At 39.8% G+C, this 19,974-nt stretch overlaps 1 protein-coding gene across 2 annotated transcripts in view; it reads left to right on the forward strand.

Moving 5' to 3' along the window:
• The window catches only part of LOC124795250 (condensin-2 complex subunit G2-like), a 296,139-nt gene that overhangs the window by 265,670 nt on the left and 10,495 nt on the right, over positions 1–19,974 (forward strand). For both annotated transcript variants that reach the window (XM_047259188.1, XM_047259187.1), the window contains 2 exons: positions 990–1,208; positions 14,762–14,992. In XM_047259188.1, the coding sequence (XP_047115144.1) occupies positions 990–1,208; positions 14,762–14,992 (450 nt within the window). The remainder of the gene's footprint in view (positions 1–989; positions 1,209–14,761; positions 14,993–19,974) is intronic.

A 19,974-nucleotide genomic window follows, 5' to 3' on the forward strand; every position in this document is an offset into this window, starting at 1 on the left:
TCACAGCTTTACTTCTGTCAGTAACCCATCTCCTACTTTCCAAAATTTACGGAAGTGAACCTTGCAGAACTAGCACTCCTGAAAGAAAGGAGTGCTGGTTCTGCAAGGTTTTCAGGAGATCTTCTGTGAAGTTTGGAAACTAGGAGACGAGGTACTGACAGAAGTAAAGCTGTGAGGACGGGGCGTGAGTTCTGCTTGGGTAGCTCAGATGGTAGAACACTTGCCCGCAAAAGGCAAAGGTCCTGAGTTTGAGTCTCGGTCCAGCACACAGTTTTAATCTGCCAGGAAGTTTCATATCAGTGCACACTCTGCTGCAGAGTGAAAATTTCATTCTGAAGTGTAGTCCCTACTCGCTATTTTCCAAATTTTTTACTGCCAAGAAGTATTTGTTTTCTGGTGTGCTATTAGATTCATAATCTAGTTGAACCTCTGACACAACTTACAGTGTTCTGTTTTCATACAATTCAATAATAGGGTTTACATACATCAGATTCTATTTACACAGAGAGAGAGGTTGGGGAGGGGACACTATTGTCATAGCCATCTTTTCTGGCAGAATGAGCAGCTCAAGGATTCTACTGATGGCGTTAACAGTTCCTTTGGTTCACATTTTATTTGTTACCTTCTTTTTGTAACATAAAACATGGTTGACAGCTCTCTTTGCACTGGGTTTACAGCCCAGTGACATTGTTAAACCAAGATGTCTGAGAAGACACTTAACTAGGTTATTTATGGGATTAGATAAAATCTGTAGAAACAGACTCACATTGATGGCTATTGACTTCTTTAGTACTACAAACTTCAGCTACGAGACGACATTGTGCTTAGTGCATCTTACAGGCTAATAAATAAGGGTATTTCTAATTTTGTTAGTGATTGTTAACTAATTGTCACATCCTCTTTCTTATGTGTAAACACACATAACACTCTATTCTCCTTTTACAAAACAATGTAGTATTTATGTTATCTTGTGTTCTTTTAAAATGCAGAGTTTTTGAGGAGACAGTGGAAGTTCTGAAGGAAAAGGAGATGGCAAATGCACAAAAGGAAGTTGAGCAGGCTGCTGAACCAACAAATATACAAATGGAAGATGAAGAAGTTGAGTCTCCAGATGAATGTGAAACACCAAAGGCTTCAGCCAATAAAACACCTGGAGATGCAAATAGAACCAGCAGTAATGAAAGAAAATCGAGTACTCGTAAAAGACGGTGAGAAATATTGGTTGCCATAGTATTCGTTAGGAAGCATTCTGTAGTTCACATCTTTGTAAGGCACTCGTTGCATATTTTGAATTTTCAGAAAATAAATTCAAGGTAAGGTAGTGTAAGTCTCTGCTTGATAATAAAGGTTATGAGGTTTGAGTTCAAAATACTCATTATCAGTTATGGTAATCCTGCAGTTGTGTACAACCAGCTAGTATGTATCTAGTTTGCTATGATGTTTTCATTATTTATATATATATATATATATATATATAGAGTTATAATAGAGGGAAACATTCCACGTAGGAAATATATATCTAAAAACAAAGATGATGTGACTTACCAAATGAAAGTGCTGGCAGGTCGACAGACACACAAACAAACTCAAACATACACACAAAATTCAAGCTTTTGCAACAAACTGTTGCCTCATCAGGTAAGAGGGAAGGAGAGGGAAAGACGAAAGGATGTGGGTTTTAAGGGAGAGGGTAAGGAGTCATTCCAATCCCGGGAGCGGAAAGACTTACCTTAGGGGGAAAAAAGGACGGGTATACACTCGCACACACACACATATCCATCCACACATATACAGACACAAGCAAACATATTTAAAGACAAAGAATTTGGGCAGAGATGTCAGTCGAGGCAGAAGTGCAGAGTCAAAGATGTTGTTGAATGACAGGTGAGGTATGAGTGGCGTTATCCGCCAGGCCTCAATCTCCGCTAATCGATATATATATATCAGTCATGTCCAGTTTGTATAGTTTTCATACAAGACAGCAACAGAGTTATAATGTCCTGGGGGTGAGGCATCAATATGTTGTAGAGGTTGAGGTGCAGCAGAGGGTGGAGATTGTGGTGGTGGCTAGGAAAACACAGCTGGAACATAAAACATTTTCATTCAACTTGTGCTAGAACACAGACGTTCATAGCTTTGGACCCCAGCCTTATAGCCGTGAATGAAATAACAGCAATATTTTGCTACAACATTCATAGAGCTGTGATGCTATGGAATGCCACATAGAGGCCTTGCTGACAGCTGCAGAAGCTGGCTGCTGGCAGCACCGCTGGCTGTGACATCCACGCCTAGTGATGCTGACTGTATAAAACCCCCATCCTCTCTGGGTGGTAGACTAATTAAAAAATTACCGTGTTGCTAATATTTTGATGTTAGTTTGGGATAAGGCATCAAATCCGAAGTGAAAGTATTACTTGGAAGAAGTCGTCTGCTGTCATAACTTGATCGTTATTGTGCAGTTTACTTTGCACCACAACGATTGAGAGAAATAAAAAAAATGTGTAAAATAATATGAAACTAGCTAGTGAAATTTTGGTGAATTAGTTCTGATTCTGTTTGGAAATTAGTGTAAATGAATGATCGACATCTCACTGAATGTGAGCGAAATCAATTAGTACTCTTGACTTTCAAATTAAATCACATTACTATTGTAGCAAGTTGTCAAGTGTGGACAGTCGCAAAGACACTGACTCACATTCATTATCAAAACACAATGATCACTCAGAAAAAGTTCAGTCATGGACAAAAGCTAACTTGCAACCACTTCATGAAATTAATTATTAGTTCTATACACTACGAGTTACGTAACAGCTGAACTGCATTTCTCACTGTGATGTTTCTGCTGTTATACTGTTTTGAAAAAGGAAAACGTTGTTTTTTATTATGGAGTTCACTATGTTGGCTTATTGCTACATAAACTATTTCTCGTACAAAATTGTCTGAACATGAAATATTGTTAAATATATAGCTTTGCCAAATTATTTGTCAATTATCAGCACATAATTAGCAAGTCAAAAAACAAACTTTTTGTTACATAAATTACTTCTCACACAAAATTGTGTGAACATGAAATATTGTTAACTGTACTGCTTTGTCAAATTATTTGTCAATAATCAGCACTTAATTAGCAAGTCCAAAAAAAAAAGAAAGGAAAAAAAAAAGACTTCTTTGTTCGCTTTCATTTAAGCTATTACTCAATTTGATAATCAATCAATGGAAAATCTGGGATGGGATGTAACAGTATTCTGAAAAGAGAAGTTGCTACTCACCATATAGATGTTGAGTTGCAGATAGGCAGTAAGACAATAATAGTAATCACTTTGGTTTAGATAACAATGAATTGGTCAGTGAACCTACTACAATTCTTTACATTCTCTTTCATTGGTTATTTTGCACATAGGAAATTACTAAAACATATATACATCACTTACTCCACATATTTATACACTTCATTTAAATGTACATCGTTAATAAGGCAGGAAAAAATTTATATGTAGGCACTGCATTGTTGTGTTACACCTGTGTTTTGCCCATTTAGCAACCAGTGTCCCATTTTGCGCAATGTGGCATCAAGCGGTAAGTGCCAGTTGGTATGACTGCTAGAATTCTTATGGTGACGGCCATGATCTGAAAGAAGAGATCGACCCAGTGGGGAATAATGACAGATGCTGGAGCAGTCACCCTATGTTGATATGCGGGCAGCCACATCTCCCTGGAGATGAACCACTGGCCTGCTAGACAGAAGTTCAGCTGCTGCTATAAAAGAGCCAGGAAATGGCTTACCCATCGCAAAGCAGTAGTTCCCAGGTAATGGACTTAAAGGAAGCCCTTGAGTGTGAGGTCATAAAAAGTCAAGAGATTTATACGCTTCATATATTGTCTACCATGCAACCAGAATATTGGCTGCTAATGGCAACAGGGGTGAGACTGGAGGTATCCAATGGTGAGCACAGCATGAGGCTACAGGGCTTAGTTGAACTGTTTAGTCGACAAGTAACTCATAACAGTGCTAGTGATGTTGATAAAGAGCTGAGCATGGGCAACGATAAACAAAGCAAAAATTGTGTTATATCTACAACAACAGTTGCTGCAGTTGACAATTTGCCAGAAAAAAGCCCGAGGAATTTCTCAGTGCGAGAAAGAAGTGGCAAATGAAATATTAGCGTTTCTGCAAGATGAGTTAGTGGAATGTGTGGTGTTGTATACACTAGACTGTGCGGAAAATTTACACGAGGAGTACAAAGATTACGACATGTGCTTAACAAATGAAAGTGATACTGAAACAGGTGGTGAGCCATGTCGTTCCTCATCCTTCTCAGTTAGGAAGCCAGAAATCCTGTCTCTGGTGAAACATAGTTCAAGACAATCATTGTCCTATAGGAGTGGGTAGTAAACGTAATTATGTACATGGAAGATCATCCACAGCATAGTAAAAAACAATTATGAACAGATTTCGAATAAGTCCACAGCTATATGACCTCATAGTACATAAGAAAAACTACGGATATTCAAGGCAGGACAAGGTGCACTTGTTACAAAAACTAGTGTTTGTGCATTTCAAGCATGCTCGAGGTAATTTATAGGATGTACATGATAGTGACCTACTAAGTTATGCACATTAAATTGCATGTGACATAGATTACTGCGATTCCAAGGGAGGCAGTGGGTGGTTGCATAACTTCAAACAGTGCTACAGGAATGATAGATCTAAAATAATGAAATTTCAAATAAAGCGTCAGTTTGACGATGTACAACAAACTGTGGAACTGGCCCAAAAATATATATACATGATATAAACAAACTTACTCCATTGTTCAGTAAAGAATTTGTTTTCAACTCCAACCAGTCAGGATTTGAAGGGGAAATGCATATGAAAGGAACCCTGGAAATTAAAGGTACCAACAGAGTTGTATTGAGATCAACTAACATCAGTGCCTTAACACATTCATAGACAATTATGCCAACTACTAATCTGGATGGTAAATTGGCTGGAAAGGTATTTATTGTTCTGCGACAAGAAGTTCATTGTGCTTTGCCCCCTATGATTCTTTTGCGTGTGCATGATCTTGCAAGGTCAGTAGGGAATATTTACATCACAGCAAGCAAGAGTGGGAAAATGACATAAGAGAGTTACAACTGTGGTGTGATCACTGCTGTTGGGGAATAACTGGCTAAATAAATTGCTTTTGCTTGATTCCTAGTCTGTGTATAAAGATCATACTCCTTTAGAGCAAACTATCCCTCCTGAAAAGTGTGTGGCATCACAGTTCTCACAACCTGAAACCACTAGACAAATTCAGATTCTGGATTTTTTTATGTGCCTATAGTTTTTTTTTATGTGCCTATAGTTTATCACACCATCTGCAACTGCACCTTAAAGGGTAGCCAGTTTCATGATAAGCTCCTCGACAGACTTTTTCGCTTTCAGTTGCATGCCATCACATCCCATCAGTTCGCATCACCCTGTTACATCAGTATGATTCGATATGCATTCTGAAAGAGTGTATAGCTAGCTGAATGTCCTGCACAGTTTTTAACTCCACCGAGCGAGGTGGCGCAGTGGCTAGCACACTGGACTCGCATTCGGGAGGACGACAGTTCAATCCCGTCTCCGGCCATCCTGATTTAGGTTTTCCGTGATTTCCCTAAATCGTTTCAGGCAAATGCCGGGATGGTTCCTTTGAAAGGGCACGGCCGATTTCCTTCCCAATCCTTCCCTAACCCGAGCTTGCGCTCCGTCTCCAATGACCTCGTTGTCGACGGGACGTTAAACACTAACCACCACCACCACCAGTTTTTAACTCCCAAGGAGTCCACCTTCAGTCTTGATAGACCGAACCATTGTGATCACTTGGTATGCCATTTTTCATTCAGTGTTTGTGGTGCAAATTAATGGTTTGTTTTGAACATTTCTTGAATATTGACAATGTCCATTTTGTGAAGTGTAATTCATACTTCCCATAGAAGGTTGATCTCTGCACCTCGTTGACACTCATTTTCTGTCCCTCTCCTGATACAGATGGTGAATTAGTAGCAGTTAATGTTATTCCTGTCATAATTGTTAACACAACACTTTCAAATAAGCCTTACTAGAGATTGAAGTTGCAACCTCACACTCAATGGGTTCCTTGTTACTTCTGGGATCTGGTCTGTTAGATGTGTCGGACCAGACCAGCATTGCCTGCTTTTTGATCCATAACCTGGTTATCACTGGCATGGCCCTCGCATTGTAGTGGGTGCTGCCCGACTGCTCATATCACTGCTAAAACCAATGAGTATTTATGTGGGTTAGTAGGACATTTGTTACACTGATGCAATGCTTCTAACCATGTATGAATCAACACCTACGTAGCTAAATGTAACAGTAACACCCAGTCCAGCCCCACAGCTGCGCTGCACTTCTGCTATGTCACCAGGATCACAGGGCGGAACCTGGCCCACCTTCTGGCGGGAAAACAAGCCTGTTCATGAAATCAGCATGGCAGTTACTCATCACCCATCAGCTGTCCAGTGCTTTCAACACAGACTTAGCAGAGCTGCTATTTTCTCAATAGTGCCCAAAAAATAGGCGTGGTACTACGTGGCTACCAACTTAGGGAAAACTCAGCCCTGGGTATCTCCTGTGACCGGTCTACAACAAAAGATTTCATTTACATGGCAAAAACATATATTATTTACTGTTTCCTTCTTAACATTACATAGCTTGAACTGCAAAGTTCAGAGGCTTTACGGTTACTCTACATTGCTTTCTTGACCATCTGTACTCATTCATCCTTCCACACATCATTACGTCAAACTTTCGCTCTCATTTTTAACTGCCCAATATGTTTTAATTGCTTAAAAAACAACAATTATTATAGTGTGATTACTATTACTTGTCAGTTGAGACTTCATGTGTGGAGCTGGTTTCCAGCAAGCAGAGCACTCAGCATTGTACCCGAATTGTTCGCTGTTACTGCACCACAACTGTCCAGTTCCTTGTCGGGCTTTCTTTCTTGGTGTGTCTGGATCCTGAATCCTGGGTCCAGTGCTTTTATTTCGCATTTTGTCAGACATGATAACCGTACCAAAAAGACACATGCATAACAATGGTATTGAAATAAGCACATATCATGTACAGCACTAGCCAAACTCTGGTGGTTCATATAGCACAAGACAGCTGGAGGATAAAACACTTGTATTCAGCATTTGCTACAATATTCATAGTGCTGTGATACCACAGACAACCCTCTCAGGTGTGGAGGCCGTGCTGACAGCTATGGAAGCAGGCTGCCAACAACTGCCAACAGTATTGCTGAATGTGATGTCAGTGCCCAGCAATGGTGACACTTATTTAGTACGCTTAGCAATGCATCCCCGATTTTGCACAGTTTGACATTATGTGGCAACTGCCGATGGTCAGAATTCTTGAGAGGGCCACCAGGACCCAGAAGACCTGATCATCCCTGTGGGTGGCGATGGCAGGTGGTGGAGCACTTGTCCGTTTGTTGATGTGAAGTTGGCCCTTCCACGCCAGGCACAAACTGCTGCCCTCCAAGGCAGAAGTTTAGCTACGGCTTTAGAGAGCCTGGAGGCAGCTTATCCACTGCACATCGCTAATTCACCAGGTGGTGGACTTGGTACTGGGAGATGGTCTGGCAACTGCTTGTTGACCCATAATCTGGTGGTGACTAGCATAATCCCTGCATTGTGGTGGGTGCTGCCAGAATGCTCATATCTGCTAAAATCAATGGCTGTTTGTACTAGTCAAGGGCATGTTTGTTATGCAGGTGCAGTGCTTCCAATAACATACAAATTGGTGCTTCAGTGACACAACAATGTAGTAACCCCTCCCACAGCTGCACTGCATTTCTGCTTCACTGCCAGGATTGCAAGGGGCGGCCTGGCCCACCTTGTGGTGGGTAGATGGACCTGTTGGTGAAATTGACATACCAGTGCCTCAGAGCATGTCAGAGCTTTCAACACAGCTGCTGCAGAACTGCTGTTTCCCCAGTAGGGCCAAAAAATAGCTGCAGCACTACAGAGTATACATAACATGAATATCCATTTACAAATTTGTTGTGAAGTTGCAAAACTCCCACCTTGATGATGTTAAAATCGCTTGTTTCACACACACACTCACACTCACACACACACACACACACACACACACACACACACACACACACACAGAGAGAGAGAGAGAGAGAGAGAGAGAGAGAGAGAGAGAGAGAGAGAGAGAGAGAGAGGGGGGGGGGGGGGCACTACTTTCATGGCCATCTTTTGTGATGGGAGGAACAATCCAAAGGTCCTGCTAATGGTGTAAGAGGTGTGCTGTTTCACATTTTGTTTCGTTGTTGCAGTCTTTTCACGAAACGTAGACATTTTACACATTTTTCTGTACACTGGTGTCAGAGCCATTATCACTTTGTTTCACCAGAAAGTCTAAGAATTTTCTTGACTAGAACACTGTTGGGAGTCACTACTGTATTTACTCGAATCTAAGCTGCACCTGAAAAATGAGACTCGAAATGAAGGAAAAAAAATTTCCCAAATCTAACCCGTACCTGAAATTTGAAACTCGAAATTCAAGGGGAGAGAAAAGTTTTAGGCTGCACCTCCAAATCGAAACAAAGTTGGTCCATTGTAATATGAGACACAATTTAGGTCGAATGAATGACGATACAGCTACAGTAGTTTGGTTCGAGTCGTAAGCTTAGCAGTCAAGCTTTACCAGGTAGCCATTGCTATGCGTCAGGTGCTCCATCCGTATTTATACGAATACTCTTCCTTTTTCGTGTACTTCGTCTGGTTTGAATTGATTGCTTATTTTTCTTTGATCTGATAAGTGCCGTTCTCTTTGTTATAGTTGTTTACGTCACTCTAAGCTGAAAATGCATTACTGTACTGTGTCATGCATTGTTTGTCGCATTCTGATAATGAGTGTTTATGACCTGTCGCCGATCGCGGCATGGCTTGCTTTTGTGCACACTACCGCCGCTTAAAAAAAAGAGAGAGAGAGAGGGAGGAATCGTCTCATTAGAAACAATGGCAAGAGACTCCTATTTGTTGTTACTTACAGTGCTGCTTTCTTTGATAATGATCAACAAGAACCAAATAATAGACAGCGCATGATAGAAGATGTTCTGAATGAGAGTTTAGCGAAAATTTTTCTCCGTTTGAAAATCTTTGCAGATGCCTCTTTAGTACATTACATTCTGCACTGAAATTAGACATCTTAGATTTAAAAATGTAGTCAATTGCCGTGCTTCATTTCTGACTGTATCACTATTAGGCGTAAGAATAATACGAATATAAACATGACATGATATGTATATTCTTCCGCATCAGCTGTTGCCTCACTCTAGTTTCGTAGTTTATTAGGCACACAGGTTTTAAGTGAGTTAGCAGCAAACATAAAAGAATACATGGCAAAATGTTTATATTCGTATTATTCTTAAGGCCCGTCCACACGCAACGATCTGTCTGCGCACATCACATCTGCGCAGACAGATCGTTGTGTGTGGACGGAAGATTTGCACCAACCTGACGTGTGTACAAACCTGGAAGTTGGAGTTGGAGGTTTGAGCGAAACCTCTCAAATCTGTGGGTTCAAACTACATCCGCGCAGACAAGTTGGAGCGTGTGGACAGGAGAGCGCCGCAAATCTGGCGCGAAACAGCTGTTTGTTCAGTCTAGTGATTATTTACATTTATGTATGAGAAAGACTTTTTACATGGAATACACAGTTGATATTTAGAAATAACACATACAATTCTAGCACTTTTGTACATATTATTTATTTATATCATAGCAACAGTCAGATAAAAAATTACTATTGGCACAAAGTACATAAATATAATTGTTTAGTATGAAACTATTTCAGGTATTCTTTTACACTATAATAGCAGTTGGTCATTAAAAATTTGAATACTGCTTCTTTAAATGAAGACAGTTTTTTTATTTCTTTTATCTTTACCGGTAGTTTGTTATACAATCTGCTTCCTTCTATGTTTTGTTTGTTTCTGCGCCAAAACCTTGTTAACTCTTTTTATATGAATGTCATTGCACTTTCTTGTGTTGTAAGTATGTTGATCCAAGTTGGATTGGAAATTGTTAATATTTCGTTTTACATTAATTACGCTTTTCTGTATATAGAGGCACAGTAGGGGTAGAATATTCAGCTGTTTAAATAATTGCTTTGAAGGAGTTAGCCTTGAACTGTTGGTAATTATTCAAACAGCTCGTTTTTGTAGAGTGAAGATGGTTTTGAGATTTTTCTTACTATGACCTCAGAAGATGAGGCCATAGGTAATAGCAGAATGTATATAAGCAAAGTAAACAGCTCTGCTACATTCCCTGCTACATACAAAGCTAATAACGCGTAAAGCAAAGCAAGCAGAGCTTAACTTATGCGAGAGACACAGGATATGGGATTTCCAGTCTAAATTTTCATCTACATGTACACCTAAGAATTTTGTGGTAGCAACTCTCACAATTTCTTTATTTTGTATTCTGAGGTCTAGATCAGAGTGTGACTTTGCTTTCCTGTAATGGATGTAATTAGTTTTAGAGATATTTATGGTTAATTTGTTCACTTCAAACCAATTTTGCAAATATTCTATAACTCTGGTTGCAGATGTTGGCAATACCCGGTTTATGTCAGTTACTACAATGTTTGTGTCATCCGCAAACAGGGTTATATGAGTACCATTTACTGGAATCTTGATATCATTTATGTAAAGAAGAAATAGGAGAGGTCCTAGAACACTCCCCTGCGGTACCCGAATTGGCACAATCTGAATATCCTATCTGTAAACAATACTTTGGTTTTCACTGTTTGTTGTTGCAATTTCTACTACCTGTTTCCTATTATGGAGATATGACTGAAACCACTTTTTAGCTACTCCTCGTATACCGACATATTCTAATTTGTCTAGCAGGATATCATGTTGGACAGTATCAAATGCCTTTGAGAGGTCCAAATTTATTCCTATTGTACTGTTGTTCTTATCTAGCCCCGTTACAATATTTTCAATGAATTGGGTGACGGCTGACTCTGTACTCATTCCTTTGCGAAAGCCATGTTGGTTTACAGACAGTAGATTGAATTTCTTGAGGTAATTTGTAATTCTGTTTTTCATGACTGTCTCTATTACTTTTGAAAATACCGATAATAAAGCTATTGGTCTATAGTTTCCCACTTCATGTATATTGCCCTTTTTATACAATGGTTTTACTTTTGCAATTTTTAATCGTTGTGGAAAGACACCTTCTGAAAATGATATGTTTATGATGTGAGAGAGTGGGTCTGATATGACACTAGCACATCTCATCATGACTGAGCAAGGTATCTCGTCAATCCCTGAGGACATTTCATTCTTCATTGTTTTTATTATTCGATTAACTTCCAATTTGTTCGTGGGAGGTAGCAATAATGAATTAACACTTTGTTCTTCTGGGATTGATGTTCTACTAATCTTAGAACAATGATCTGCTTGGCTTTCTTAGTGATCAAGAAACGCCAAGACCAAGCAGGAGTACAATTGAAGATGAAATTAGAGTGTCAACGTGCCAGGAAATGGAACACGAGGTGTGTAAAACAAAACAGGTTCGCCCTGCAACTCTCGCAGTAAATGTACGTGAGAAAACTGCTTCCGCTTTAGCAACCACTGTCTACACCATTTTGACCGTCTTCTCTGTTTCCTGCGGTTGGCCTGAATGTTTTTTGCAACACAAGTTGCGAACACAGACCACAACAGAACTTCCTCCATTTCTATATTTCAAAATAACAGATTTAAATTTTTGACGTTTACGGGGAGCAAAGTCGCTTGCCACGGATATTTCTTTTCTACACCGACATATGGCGGGCGAATAGTAGATTGGGGTTTGTGTCGTGTGAACACACCACATTTGCAGCGATCTTTTGCATGTACAGACATCTGCGCCAATGTCTGCGCAGACAGATCGTTGCGTGTGGACCGGGCTTTATGGTGAAGAGAATACTGCATGTGATTCACAATTCATAAAAGTTCCTATAGGGAACCATCTCTCCGCACAGGTAGGAAAAAATTCAGAACGTAGAGTTGGCCATATTGACAAACATCCCTAACAGTCTTGCCAGTCGGATTTTCGTAGTACACTGAAATGCTGCTACATTCGAAGATGGACAATATGGACTTTGTATTTACTTCGTTGGATAATGTATGAAAATGCAGTGGTCGAAACTCGAGGCGGAGAAAAAGGCTCGTCTTCCACCTTTTTTTTTAATTTATTTACTGACGCAGAGGGTTTGGCAACAGTATTTATCTTTGTGCCTACAAAGCATGCCTGCGTAGCGCTACATGTATTCGACGGCAGAATTTAGTTGTGGCAGCACCTACCAACATTTCTCAGAACTTCCGCTTACTTTGCACTCGGTTCTAAGCCGCAGGTGGTTTTTTGGATTACAAAAACCGGAAAAAAAGTGCGGCTTCGATTTGAGTAAATACGGTACATCTGTAGAAATAATTGACATTGATGGCTGTTAATTTCTTTTATCGCTACAAATTTCAACGAGCAGGCAACATTGTCTTTAGTAAATCTTGCATGGTAATAAATAAGCAATGGGACTTTGAGTTTACATTCTCTGATTTTAGGTTTTTTGCCATTCTGTGCCATAAATTCATAGCCCCTGTGAAAAACCCATAAGGTCAATGCTAAAAATTCCCTGATTTTACGTTTTTTCCTGTTAAGGTTTACCTCTATTGTAGGTTGAGGGTAACGAGTCATTCCAATCGTGGGAGCAGAAAGACTTACCTTAGGGGGAAAAAGGGACAGATATACACTCGCGCGTGCGCGCGCGCACACACACACACACACACACACACACACACACACATCCATCCGCACATACACAGACACAAGCAGACATTTGTAAAGGCAAAGAGTTTGGGCAGAGATGTCAGTAGAGGCGGAAGTACAGAGGCAAAGATGTTGTTGAAAGACAGGTGAGGTATGAGCGGCGGCAACTTGAAATTAGCGGAGGTTGAGGCCTGGCGGATAACGAGAAGAGAGGATATACTGAAGGGCAAGTTCCCATCTCCGGAGTTCTGACAGGTTGGTGTTAGTGGGAAGTATCCAGATAACCCGGACAGTGTAACACTGTGCCAAGATGTGCTGGCCGTGCACCAAGGCATGTTTAGCCACAGGGTGATCCTCATTACCAACAAACGCTGTCTGCCTGTATCCATTCATGCGAATGGACAGTTTGTTGCTGGTCATTCCCACATAGAAAGCTTCACAGTGTAGGCAGGTCAGTTGGTAAATCACGTGGGTGCTTTCACACGTGGCTCTGCCTTTGATCATGTACACCTTCTGGGTTACAGGCCTGGAGTAGGTGGTGTTGGGAGGGTGCAGGGGGCAGGTTTTACACCGGGGGCGGTTACAAGGGTAGGAGCCAGAGGGTAGGGAAGGTGGATTGGGGATTTCATGGGGATGAACTAAGAGGTTATGAAGGTTAGGTGGGTGGCGGAAAGACACTCTTGGTGGAGTGGGGAGGATTTCATGAAGGATGGATCTCATTTCAGGGCAGGATTTGAGGAAGTCGTATCCCTGCTGGAGAGCCACATTCAGAGTCTGATCCAGTCCCGGAAAGTATCCTGTCACAAGTGGGGCACTTTTGGGGTTCTTCTGTGGGAGGATCTGGGTTTGAGGGGATGAGGAAGTGGCTCTGGTTATTTGCTTCTGTACCAGGTTGGGAGGGTAGTTGGGGGATGCGAAAGCTGTTTTCAGGTTGTTGGTGTAATGGTTCAGGGATGGACTGGAGCAGATTCATTTGCCACGAAGACCTAGGCTGTAGGGATGGGACCGTTTGATGTGGAATGGGTGGCAGCTGTCATAATGGAGGTACTGTTGCTTGTTGGTGGGTTTGATGTGGGCGGACGTGTGAAGCTGGCCATTGGACAGATGGAGGTCAATGTCAAGGAAAGTGGCATGGGATTTGGAGTAGGACCAGGTGAATCTGATGGAACCAAAGGAGTTGAGGTTGGAGAGGAAATTCTGGAGTTGTTCTTCACTGTGTGTCCAGATCATGAAGATGAAGATGTCATCAATAAATCTGTACCAAACTTTGGGTTGCAGTTTTTATACATACAGTTTATTGGAGAGGATTACGATTTTTAATCTTATGTGCCAATTACATATGTTCTTGCTCATATTTTGGAGTTTTAATGTTTAACTTCAATCCTGCATTATCCTCAGTATCGCATTTTTTCTTTCTGGACCGCACAAAAAAGTAAAGTAGGGGTTTCACTAACTTTAAAAAATTCCCTGCCACATTTTTCTGTCCATATTTGAAGGCTAACCTTTAGATTTTGAAATGGTTTTCCTAATAGATAAACATTCACAAAGAAGGCTTTGGTGAATAATTTATAAATATTTTGTGCAAATTGGCTGAACTATGAAGAAAGAAAGCCACCACTGCATTTTTCTATCTGTATGTAAAAACACATCTCAGAAACAGCTGTAAGGATTTTGATAGAATTTTCACTAATATATTGACTGATTGACAAAGAAAGTTTGTTTATACCTTCTATTACCAATATGCGAGTGAAGCCCTGTAGCCATAGGTACTTAGTGCTGTATGTGTGATATTGGGACCAGTCGCTAGCTTCCAATTATTTCAATAATCATTAACTGAAAGTGACACTTGTTCTTTCTTCAGTGTAAGCTATCTAAATACTGTGATTTCTTCTGGAAAAACTTAGTTTTTATGTTATCTTGCATATATTTAAAATTCTAGTGTTTTGAAGAAGACGGTGGAAGTCATAAAGCAAACTATCACTGATATTACAAACCCACGAAAGGAAGCTGAGCCAGGAAATAGACAAACAGAAGATGAACAAGAAGTGGAGCTACCAGATAGTGTGAAGCAAAAGGAATGTGAAACACCAAATCCACCAGTCAGTAAAACACCTGAAGATGCAAATGGAACTAGCCATAGTGGCAGAAAATCAAGCACTCGTAAAAGAAGGTGAGAATTGTTGGTGAGAAGTAGTTTTGAATGAGAAGTAGTTTAGTGTACATCATTTTGATTTTTAATGTTTTCAAAGTTTATTGACTTATTTGGTTTCAACAACTGACAAACAATACAAATACTTCCAGAATGAGATTTTCACTCTGCAGCGGAGTGTGCACTGATATGAAACTTCCTGGCAGATTAAAACTGTGTGCTGGGCTGAGACTCGAACTCGGGACCTTTGCCTTTCGCGGGCAAGTGCTCTACCATCTGAGCTACCCAAGCACGACTCACGACCTGTCCTCACAGCTTTACTTTGCCAGTACCTCGTCTCCTACTTTCCAAACTTTACAGAAGCTCTCCTGCGAACCTTGCAAAACTAGCACTTCTTTCTTCATGATGTAACAAAACAGCGTAAACTACTTTTAACAACAATAATAATTAACTGTGCTTTAGCTATGACTTAGCCACCACTGGCCGAAAGTAATTCTTCGTGGAGTGATCTCACTGCAGCAGGCACATTTTCAACGACTTTTTTACATCTTCCATCTTCATTGTGGAAATAGGTATTTGGTAAATTGGGTAGGTCATTGGAATACTGTCCATTAATCCTGGTATGATGGGCATGTGCCTTTTTCTTAAACAGAATGTATGCCATGCTAATCATCAACATACAGTAGCCCATCCACCTCTCCTTTCTTCAGGTATTATACAGATAGAACGGTTTGTACCATACAATAACAGAAAAAAATTCGCAAAGGAGGAATTGTATGACATAGACTTGTAGACATCTGAAACATGATGTCTATTCAGATTTCACATTAGTCGCATAAGGCTGACACAAGTAGCACCGTTATGAGGATGCAAATCACATTTGCGTTAAATACACACCATAACGGTCATGAGTGTTAGTTACCTTTGAGAAGGATGTGGTGAGTTGATGTTAGCCAAGAGTGTCTTTAAGGCGATAAACACGCCACTATCAACACTTCACTGAGTTTGAATGAGGTTGTGTAAGAGGACTACAAGCAGCTGGATATTCCTTGTGTGATATTGCAGAAAGACTTGTCAAAAATATAGCTGTTGTACATGTGTACTGTCAATGGTGGTCACGAGAATGTACGATCGTAAGAAGACTGGGCTCTGGATGACCATGCAACACGTCACACTGCCAAGGGGGATGACCATTGTGTTCGACATGGGGCTCTGGCACAGCAGCAGTTTGAGCAGCATTTGGCACTACAGTGACACAATGAATTGTTACAAATTTGTTACAACCAGAACAGCTCCATGCCAGAGGCGCTGTAGTGTGCATTCTTCTAACCTCAAACAACCACCATTTTCAACGTCATTGGTGTCAAGTGAGAGCTCATTGGAGGGCAGGGTGTTGTGTTTTCTGATGAAAGCTGGTTCTGCTGCCTTGGAACCAGTGATGGTCATATGTTGGTTAGGAAAAGGATGCTTGAGGACCTGCAGTCAACCAGGGCATGCTAGACACTGGACCTGCACCTGCACTGGAGCTATGGTCTGAAGTGTGATTTCATATGACAGCAGGAGCAGTCTCGTGCTTGTCCCACACACCCTGACTGCAAATTTGTACATCACTCTGGTTATTTGACCTGTTGTACTGACATTCCAGGGTTTTTTCCAAAAGGGTAACGCTCATCCACATACCACTGTTGTAACCCAACATGCTGTACAGAGTATCAACATGTTGCCTTGACCTGCTCAGTCACCAGATCTGTCTCCAATTGAGTGCATAGTGGATGTCATTGTACAACATCATCATCCACAAATAGCATTTTGACTGACCAAGTACAACATGCATGGAACTTCGTCTCATAAACTGACATCCAACACCTGTACAAAACAATGTATGAGCGTTTGCATACTTGCATCAAACATTCTGGCACTTACACCGATTATAAACGTACCAGTGTTTCACATTTATAATAGCTTATCTTGCACTTGCATTAATCTGTGATCCTGCAGTTTAATCACTTAAATATGTTACCTACACAAATGTATTCCTGATAAAGTCCATTGCTCTACATTAATTATTGTTCAGTGTTGTGATTTTTTTCCGTCAGTGTATATTTTTGAAGGTACTGGGAGCAAACAAGATATTTTTTTTTCCATTCTCTTATAACAATCAGCATTTGTTCTAACATATTTGAGCCACCAGTTGTCAAAATCTAGTATTTCCTGTCAATTAATTAATTTTACAGTCACATTCCTTTTATGGTTGCTGTTAGTTCCATGCATTCATGAGGGGTTTAAATGTGATCATGAGTTTTTATTTTCCTCTTATATTGCGATTACATGGAGGAAATATATATGTAATGTTTGTAGTACAAATGTAGTTTCGCTATATTTGTAGTAGTTTGGCTGTATTTTTACTGAGATCATTTATTATGTAATAAAATATATAGGCATTACTTTGTTAGCAACTTTCTTTGCTAAACTCTGTTGATACAAGTACACGGTAGAATGTCCTGGGTTTTCATATCATGTGTGCTGGAACATGTCACGAACCTGCTCTACTGTGCAGGAAAAGCTATCTCTATAAGGACACCATTACGGTGTGGCTAATGGCTGTATAGTACTTTAGTAGAGCTGGCCATGATGTCTCCTTTGTTGATGCTGCTGAGTCTGCGTTGTCCATATGGCTTCTCGTTGTCTAGGCGATGATTCCTTTGCTGCTCTGGGTCCAAGAAAAGGTGCGGGTTTTTTAATTATTACTGGACTATCGAAAAATGACGCAGTATTCCACGGTTTCTTTGTATCAAAAACACATTTATTGCCAAAACTGTATACACAACTACACTGAACCGCGGCCAACACTCAAGTGCCCGAAAACCCGTTGTAGACCAAAGATCACGGTCATAAGCTACAAAGAACATACAATCCCAATATCGATTATTGATCGCAACACGTAACTTAGTATTATCTTAAGCAAAAGCTTTTTTAACCCGACTTTAGTGTATAATAAAATAAAATGACGTCTATTTGTCAGTTCCATTACAATAGCCCCCCAAGAATTTTGTAAGTATGAAAATGCGAACAAAATTCTGACACCAGAATAATGGAACTGCCAAGTATATGTTTTTAAATAAATTAAAATTTTTAATAGGACTGTTTCCTTTGAATTATGCTAACACTGAAATTGTTATACTCAGTAAAGGAAAACATACAATTTTTAACCTTAGAGTAAATGAAATACGAAAGAAGATTCACAATTTTCACTTAGAAGAGTCCATAATGTTGTAGCACTTCACATGAAACCATTGAAAGACTGTAACTTTTAACTGCAGGCTTGTTTTATTTTCTTTTGTTGCCCACTTTTCACACTACTCACAGTCTGTCCCACATTGTCCATCTGCACATAGGTGGCTTCCGTTAAAAGGTCTGATTTCTGCTTGTCCTGCAGTGCGTCTGTTTCCAAAGCTTAGCTGTTTGTATCGCTTCATTGACTATAATGTCATGTTATCTAAAAATCACATACAGAGATCACCTTTTGGTTACATAATATTTATATGTAAGTACATGGTTAGGATACATAGTTAACCTTCTGGTAATGTTTATCTAGTGGGAGAAGTTTACAGTATCTGTCTGAGTAATACTATACAGATATGAACTGGTCAAAAAAAAGATTCTTTAAATACTAATAAATTCAATAAACATGTAATACAAATGCATTAACATATTGGGTGTAAAATATCTTATCACAGAGACATTATACTGCCTTTGCATTTGCAGTGGTTGAGAGAGAAATATACAATAATTCATGTGGTTTACTGAAAATGATTGTCTCCTTGTAGAGTTGGACATTTCAAGCACTTAAGTGTGTAGTAATTAGGACTCTGCCTTTCAATCAAATTGCATAAACATACAGAAATATCAAAAACTAACATGGCTAGTATATTACACAGAAAATTCATTGCAAATACTTCATACAGTGAATACATATTAAACAAATAATAAACATTTTCAAGGGCACAAAACTGTATCAAAATCAGACAATTTTTTATATACAAAATTTCTAGTGAAAAACTTTTGTTTGAGTCACCTTTTAACTTTCTCAGACTAGTCTTATCCCTTTTGTTTATACAATTTCAACGAAATAATATTCCTCAGCCCGAGAACTTTCCTGGGTTTAGGATACACCAACCGGTATGCATTTGGATGTGGATGCTCTACAATCTCGAATGGACCCATGTATATATCAAAGAATTTCTTTATTTCAGAAGTTAGAATTTTTGATTTCTCATGTGATTTTACTAAAACATAATCTCCTACTTTACGCTTGGATGGTTTGATCTTGCCATCATGTCGTCTTTTTCTAATTTCCCCCTGTTTTATCATTGTTTCTTTGACTATGACTTCACGTTCATGCATAGTCATCATTGTGCATGGTAGAAATTCTACGAGTTCAGTGATAATGTTGTCTGGTTTTAGATGAAACATAATTTCATAAGGTGAAAATCCTGTGGAAGTGTGCTGCAAGCTGTTCATAACATCTTCAAAGTCTCGTACATGGTCGTACCATGTAGGATGTTTAGGACTGCAATATGTGCGACACAAGCGACCAATCTCGCGCATATACCTCTCAGCTGGGTTTGACAATGGATTGTATACAGATATTTGAACATGTTTGATTCCCGATTTATCAACAAAGGCTTTCCAAACTTTTGACAAAAACTGAGAACCGTTATCCGACAAGATTGCTTTTGGTTTCCCAACATTTAAGAAATAGTCTTTTTCAACTTTTGTAACTATCTCTTTACCTGTGGCTTTTCTGACAGGATACAACTTGATTAGTTTAGAAAATACATCCACCATGACAAAAATGTAGCAGTGGCCACTCCTACTCCTTGGAAGAGGCCCATAGAAATCAACAGCGACTAAGTCTAGAGGTTGTGCAGGAATAATGTTTTGCATTTCACCTTGACATTTTCTGTTACTTACTTTGACTCGTTGGCACTTATCACAAGTTG

This window comes from Schistocerca piceifrons, chromosome 4 (genome assembly GCF_021461385.2).
Source record: "Schistocerca piceifrons isolate TAMUIC-IGC-003096 chromosome 4, iqSchPice1.1, whole genome shotgun sequence".
NCBI lineage: Eukaryota > Metazoa > Arthropoda > Insecta > Orthoptera > Acrididae > Schistocerca > Schistocerca piceifrons.